Source organism: Condylura cristata, unplaced genomic scaffold, assembly GCF_000260355.1.
Source record: "Condylura cristata isolate star-nosed mole 26May11 unplaced genomic scaffold, ConCri1.0 scaffold00016, whole genome shotgun sequence".
In the NCBI taxonomy this organism is placed as follows: Eukaryota; Metazoa; Chordata; class Mammalia; order Eulipotyphla; family Talpidae; genus Condylura; species Condylura cristata.
The window spans coordinates 32157856-32165626 of NW_004567117.1; the positions used below are offsets into that span (position 1 = coordinate 32157856).

Below are 7771 nucleotides of genomic sequence, written 5' to 3' on the forward strand. Positions count from 1 at the left end.
CTCCCTCTGACTTCTTACAGATCCCAAATACGTAAGCCCCATCAACTGCCCTGCACCTTTCTTCCTTCTCAATCCCCCAGTCGGGAGACGCGCTTACCAGGACCCGTTTCTTTGAACTTTTTACGTTTATTTTTGAAAAATATAGTGTGTCTTTTGCGTGTTTCTTGCAACAAACAGGGCATTTTCTTGCCCAAATCGATAATGAAGCAACTCAGGTTTAGCCTGTGTTTGGGATGCACTGATTGCATACAGGCTCTGAGACAAGAAGTACTGAATTAGGAACTAAGTTTTGTAGAACTGAAAGGAATTGCTTTTGACTTTTTGAATGTCTAGGGAGATGCGATTTACCATTCTTGGATTTTGAAAGTGAACACAAATTTGTCTGGCTTTTCTTTTTTTAATAAATGTCTCTTTTTTTCTTCAGAGGCTTGAAGGATGACTTCCTCAGATCTGGAACAATTATGCTTTTATATCAATGAAAAGATCGGCAATATCAAAAAAACACTGTCATTAAGAAATTGCAGTAAGTAACACAGATTCGAGTGATTTCTTATCTCTGGGGAGGAGACTGATTTCTCATTCTCAAATCTATGAATCTGAAGAGAGGTGGGAGGAGGTGGAAGAGGGATTGACAATAGAAGAGGATTCTATTTTACAAATGTCAGGCACCCCACCCAATTAGTTATCACCAATCTGTGATGTTCCAGTTACTTTTCCAGTTTATAAGGATTTTGAAGAGTATGGGTAATGTAAATAGAACCCCCAAGCCCTGAGAATCCCAAGCCTCTTTTATAATTCTGGAGAGAAGCTACCCTCTACCTCCCATCTACACCTTAGGGCCAGTAAAAGCATAAGCTTATGTCCCCTGGCTTGTGGTTAGAATTTTAAAATTTGCACTTTTCACTGAATGTACAGCTCATGATGCTGTCTTGGCCTCATTTGGGATTCTGACTTCCAACTCCTAGTGCTTTGAGTCCCCCAAAATTCTTAAACCCAAGTGTTTTTTTTTTTTTAAAAGATTTATTTATTTATGCATACAGAGCTGGGGTTCAGGCAGTGTTACAGGGTACCCCAAAGTGAATTGGGTTGCCTGTCTGTGGGTCTTCACCCGTGCGCTTACGATTCAATCGTTTTATGGACACACTTCAAAAGGTTAAATAATGGATTTATTTATAAGGAGAAAGGTAAAGGAATAACCCAGGGAAAGAGGGAGAGAAACACAGGTCAACTAGGATGGCCTAACAGTTCTGCTGACTTGGACTCCACCCGCACGCTGAAAACCGATTGAGCGCCAAAACGATCAGCTGCGAACCACCGGGTCCCCCCAGAGCCCACATGTCCGGTTTTATCCCAACCTGGCTGCTCAGCTCCGCCCTCACGGCCCAGCGTGCTTCTCCTTGGTACTGATGGGATTTAGAGTTCCAGCATCGAGTGGGGGCGGAGTCCATGAAACCTGTACCTGTTACAGCAGGAGGTACACAGGTGGTGAGAGGATTCACCAGAGACAGAGTGGGGAGCAGAACAGGCCGACTGACAAAGTACACTGCTGAGGGGAGCAGCGGGCCGGCTAGGAGAGATCTGAGGCCTGTGGTCACCTCTGTGCCATGTGGTCCCTCTACGTTCTGTGGTCACCTCCGGGGCAGGGATCGAAGTCATGCTGAAGTGGCTTTAGCTTCTCAGTGCTGTGCTTTAACCTGCTGTGCCACCACGGAGGGCCCAAACCCAAGTGTTTTAAATTTCTGAGACTGATGACCTACCTCTCTCCGGCATTGTCCTCATTCCCTGGCTTAGGGCAGCTACAGTGTCAACTAATACCTAGTACCTAATCTGTGCTTCTTTTTTGGGAATTTACTTTGTCATTCTCACAAAAACTCAGCCATGCATGTAGAAGGGTATTTATTTTATCTAGTATTTCTAGTTGTTTTATTATAGCTGTGGAATTTGTTAGAAACAGGACTCAGAAGACATCTTGTACTTGTACATACCTCTCCCATTTCCTAATGTCTAAGAATGGAGATTTTAAGATTATTGCTGGAAATAGATGTTACGGGCCAAAGCAGTTCTTTCTCTACCTAAGTGTCTCTTAGCATTAAGCTCTGTTTCAGGTATTCAGTGGGTACATGTATGTTATGATTTACCTATAAACTTTACTTTTAAATTTTATTATTTTTTATTAATAGGTCAAGAACCTACCTTGACGACTATATTAAATAAAATAGGAGATGAGATTATTGTAGTAAATGAACTTTTAAATAAATTGGAATTGGAAATTCAGTATCAAGAACAAACCAACAGTTCACTCAAGGTAAGATAATATCTAGTGAAGAAACAAAAAGCAATAAATCACCTTTAGCTAAATTGAATAAATACAAAATCACCAGGGAATTCTTAAAGCTTCTTCAAGTTTAAAATATTCTAGCCTTGTACATTATTAATGGTATAGAGTGCCATTTGTGTTTTTCCAATATGAAGTACTCCAGAGCTTTACAATCAATAGAATTGAACTTCACTAAAAAGGAAGATTTTCTAAATCATTCTTGGTAGACTTGATTTAGAGAAACGATCTCCTGGTGGAGCAGCATGGAAGGTTCACGTCCCTTGGGGTGAGATGATGTAGACTTGCACCCTGGCTGCATTTAACACCCTCTGCCATCTTAAGAAAGTTCTTCATTTTAGCTTCTGGAGTCTTAGGGTCCTCCTTTAAAAAATAATGGATCACACCAAACTATTTCTTAGATCCCTCAATTTCTGAATTTCATCCACACGCACATCTTGTTCTAAATCAGACTTTTCTAATTTACCATGACAAATAAAAGTGCTTGTGGGTGTGCTGAAGGGAAAATGCGCAACCTGAGTCACCATTACCTCCTTCTGTTATCAGAGCTATTAACATGCAGTAGCAGTACTGAACAAGCTGGCCTTCTTAAGGGTTAGAAGGCTTCCTTTCAACCTCATAATCCTTAAGTTCTGTATGACTTTTTAACTAGGAATGGGCACAGTTATGCCTGTTAGTCAAAAAATGAAATTAGTATTCATGAACATTGTTTATCTCTCTGAAAGAAAGATGTCATATAAATTCAAAACAGAAGCCAGTTGCTTTTTTTTTTTTTTTTTCAATTCTAATGTGCCTAAGAATGTCCAGATTTGGTGTGGGGCACAGAGAATGTTCAACTCAGAACTGAAGGGTATTTGGAATTTTTGTTCACATTATGATTGAGAATCAAATAGCTGGAATGCAAAGGTACAGAATATTTTCTTTATTAAATTGTGCAAGTTCCTCTCCTCAAGTGTTAGTGAAAGTTGATAAAGGTAAAAGAAAAACAGATTAGCATCAAGTTGAAATGCTCATTAAGTTGAAAAATATGCATGTCAGCCATGGGCATCATGCTAATCAGCATCCTCACTTGCTTTGTCACTGGTGCTATTACACAGATAATGCTCAGGAGTACTTTCTGAGTCAACAAGAGTGATTTACTGGACAATGCATAATCTTCCACATAATAACAAGCATAAATCTTCCATATATTTTTTGGTTGCCTCCCAAGATCATAGTATTCAAAAAATGTCAACCCTGCCTGTTGTGATATGATGATAACTTGTTTGAAAAATACCAGTAAAGAAAAATAAGATAGCCATGCCAAACCAGCTCTAAACCCAAAGACTTTTAGTATATTTTTGCATTCTTTGCTTTTTTTTCATCTTATTCTGTGTTCTGAATAATCATAATCTTTGTGATTGTGGCTCAGTCTTCCATGTGCTTTATAATGTCATATAAAACAGGCAGGGTGGATGCTTATTTGTGAGCATTGTTTAAATTTTAGGAACTCTGTGAATCTCTTGAAGAAGATTACAAAGATGTGGAACATCTCAAAGAAAACATTCCTCCCCATTTGCCTCAAGTAACAGTGACTCAGAACGTGTAAGTGTATTTATAATTCATTGTGCTATCTGGATTTATAAGCCAATAAAAAAAAACACCGCAAGTCTTTTTGCTTTTTCATATCCTAGCAGTTTTGCTAGTGACAGTCTACTCTTTTATCAAACTGGGAATAATGTTCCCCCTGTCTTCACTCGTTTCCTACTCCTGTCATCTCTGAGGAACTTGTCACTTCTCTTTTCTAAGGGTTAGTCTCTAGGTTCTCTTCTATTTTTTCTTATTTCTTTTCCTTAAAGCAGAGTTTTGTCCTGTTGTTTCTGTTGATATTTTAGGCTTGGTAAGTAGGCTGTTTAGGAGCATCCCAGTTAGACATCAGAAGTCTCCCTTCATCCTTTTGACAATGAAATAGGTCCCCAGACATTGCTAGATTTCCTCTGGGCAGAATTTCCCCTGGCCCTTGAGAACCACTTAAGGGTAAAAATACACTTCATAAATTTCCCACAGTTTAGCTCTGCTTTTCCCTCAGTTCTGTATCTGTCTACTGCCAATACATGTTTGTGCCTTCTCTTTCTGCCAGATTCCCCTAAAGCCTAACATTTGATTGTTAATGCAGCCAAACTTGTGGTATTGATGGCTTGAAGATCACAGAGGTCAAAATCCCTCTTGAGCCCCAGTTCTTCATTTTGCGGTCCATCTTTTTGTCTTGGAATTTTGTTTTCTGTTACTATCACTGTGCTTTTTGAGTTGTCCTCCAACTTCTCAAACTTGGCAGCCTCCTTTTTCTCTGCCTTTCAAATTCTGTTGCTCCTAAAGCTCCATTTTATGCTTGTTTGTTAATGCTTCCAGGTGTGCAACTCCAGCCTGGATGTGACACCTACTTTTGCTGTTTTAATTGCCAGGTGGGACTCTGATGATGTGCTCTTCTTTCCAGCTGGCATGTCTAAGGTTGTCACTCATCTACCCAGGCCTGCAGCTCCCATCCTCCGTTACCTAGACAGGAACCAGCATGTCCACCGGTCTGCTTGCTCACAGCCCTCAGCCACACATCTTCCTCTGCGAAGTTTTGTCTGCTCCTGCCCTCCTCTCTCTTCTCCTGGCCTGGCTGGAATGAGATCTTCTATCATTCTGGGATTTTGATTTGAGGACTCCTGTGTTTTATCTTTCTAGTATTTCTCACTCTCAACTCTCCAGGCCTCTGTACCAAAATAATATTCAAAAATTTGATCTGAGTGTGTAAAAACATTCCATGACTACCTTAATTTCTTTAAGCTTAAAAATGTATTATATGTCTAGAAAAGTGATTAAAAGTATTATTTTGTGTGAATTAAAGAAAAATAAAAAACACACATCTATGTACCTACCAGGTAGGTTAAGAAATAGGACATTCCTAGTATCTTAAACTGCTTCTATTATAGATCCTCTTTTTTTTTTTTTTAGAGATTTATTTATTTATTCATATAGAACTGGGGTATAAGCCAGAGGTGCAGGGGTGGTGAGAAGGATTCACTGGAGACTGAGTGAGGAGCAGAATAGGCAGATCGACAAAGTACACTGCTGAGGGGAGCAGCAGGCGGGTCAGGAGAGGTCTGCTGTGCCCTGTGGGTCACCTCCAGGGCCAGGGATCGAACTAGCACTGAAGCAGCTGCTGCTCACTTCCAGTGTTGCCTCCTACCCCTTGCACCACCAGGGAGGGCCCTATCCTCTTTTTTTTAAAGTGATAATCACTGCCCTGCCTTTATGATAATCATACCTTTGTGTGTATGTTTCCATAAATGATATACTGTTTGAGTCTGGAAAACTAAAAGTGAAGTGTGACTCTTGCTGTGTGGGAGATGAGCCTTATTCACTACTACTGGCAGTTGAAGGTCTCCAGAAGAAGATGAGGTCAACAGAGGTCAGCATACTTTGCAGTTTCCCTATCAGATAATAGGAAGGTTATGAGTGACTGCTGGGAAAGGAAGTCATGGTAGGATACTCGCCAGGATTGTACTCTGGGCTAGATATGGGACGAGCAGCAGAAACAGCGAGAAGAACAGGAGGGATTTTATTCTGTACTCACTAACGCCTCAGCTTCTAGGGCTAGGTCAAGGCAGAGCTTTATAGCTCATACGCAGGGCATGAAGGAGAAGTCACACGTCCCTAGCATGTGGTAGAAGAGTTCAGGTTAAGAATTAGCCATGCTCACCATGGAGACTCATGTGAGGGTTCAATGAAGATGGAGGGCACTGTCGTGTTGGGCATCCTGACAGCCTGCCGCACCACAGACACTTCCTGTCAGGCTTGGTCCCCTCTGTGCTGTGTCCAACTGTCATCTGGGGCTCTCACTTCCTGTCTTCCTTGGGATCCCTTTCACTTGCTGTAGGTTGAGTCTACTCTTTCCTATTTCCCATCTCATTTTTGGAACAGTTAAGCCAGTGACAACATGAGTCTTCCTTCCCTGGCAGTTAAATAATATGGAAGCTATGGTCTATTTATAGACTCCATTTGCCAGGTGGGTAAGGAACTATATTAGGCTTCTCATTAGCTCCAAAATTGAGCAGAACTGAATTCAGGAGTGACCTGTGCTCATTACTAGCAACTAAAATGAGACTGCAACAGGCAGGGATTGATGCCAGTGACCAAGTGAATAAACTAGAAAAATAGGAGTATAAGATAATAATTGAAGCTTGCATGCCCAGAAATAGGGAAGAGAAACTGTATAGTGGTAAAGATAAGGTCAGCTTTCCACCTGTGGGTTTTGAGGAATCAGTGAGATGACTAACAAGGATGTTTAGGCATATAATACTACATACACCATGTTTTGAGCATATAAATGCAATTATATTACTGAAAATTAGGGAAGTTATTTTTTTGGTGGTTTCATCATATCTTTATCAACAATAGGGTGAAAGATAGAAAAAAATGTGGTTATAAAATTATAAGCTAGATCATGTTTGGTACTTATGATTTTCACTTGGGAACATTTTCTAGAACGCCGCAGAATTCTGATGATGACCCACTGTACATTTGTGTATCTCTGTTCTGTAGTGTCAGTGAATCAGATCTTGAGCCTCAAGAACCGGTAAAGGTTGAGGAACCCGCTCCTACAAAGAAGCTTCCCAAAGAACAAAGAATTATTAAAGAAATGCCATTTGTAACGTCTGATGAGTTTAATGCCATTCCTTCGTAAGTATTTAAGAGAAATTCTAATGTCCAGTTCTTTAATACTCAACATACATGATGTTTAAATTATAAAGCTTGATTATATTAATCATAACATGCTGTGCTCAAATATTGATCTTTTCTAAAACAGTTATACGCTGTATTATGAAACTGACTTATATTCCATTGTTTGAATGTATCATCATTTGCTTCTTGAGTCACCCATTAAAGGATATCTTGGTTACTTCCAATTTTATAAATAAAGTTGCTATAAATATTCATCTACAGGTTTTTGTTGGTCATAAGCTTTCAGCTCTTTTGGATAAATATCTAGGAGCATGATTGCTGAATCATATGACAAGACTAAGTTTAGCTTTGTTAGAAATTGCCAAACTGTCTTCCAAAGTGGCTGTACCATTCCAGCCAGCAATAAGAATTCCCAATTACTTCATATTCTCACCTGTACTTAATTTTGCCATTTTTTGTTTCTATTTTAGCTATTTGAATAGGTACATAATGATACCTCATTATTGTTTTAAATTTCTGTTTCCTAATGACGTGATGTGGAGCATCTTTTCAAATGCTATTAGCCACTTGAAAAGTATCTGCCTATTTTGCAATTTGGAGACTGGTAATGAGGCTAATATTTTGCTTTAATTTCTACTTTTTAAAAATTAGTCATTTCCTTTACTGATAGTTTTATTTTCAGGAAAATTCTGCTTGATCTCTTCAGTTTTGTTTTATATATATATA

At 39.5% G+C, this 7771-nt stretch overlaps 1 protein-coding gene across 2 annotated transcripts in view; it reads left to right on the forward strand.

Moving 5' to 3' along the window:
* The first annotated feature begins 424 nt into the window (after nucleotides 1-424).
* The window catches only part of SKA1 (spindle and kinetochore associated complex subunit 1), a 10219-nt gene continuing 2872 nt past the window's right edge, over nucleotides 425-7771 (forward strand). Inside the window, exons 1-4 of one of the 2 annotated variants that reach the window (XM_004683902.1) lie at nucleotides 425-523; nucleotides 2181-2305; nucleotides 3822-3919; nucleotides 6905-7042. In XM_004683902.1, the coding sequence (XP_004683959.1) occupies nucleotides 436-523; nucleotides 2181-2305; nucleotides 3822-3919; nucleotides 6905-7042 (449 nt within the window). In that variant the 5' untranslated portion in view covers nucleotides 425-435. The remainder of the gene's footprint in view (nucleotides 524-2180; nucleotides 2306-3821; nucleotides 3920-6904; nucleotides 7043-7771) is intronic. The other variant, XM_004683903.1, reaches the window with a different exon arrangement.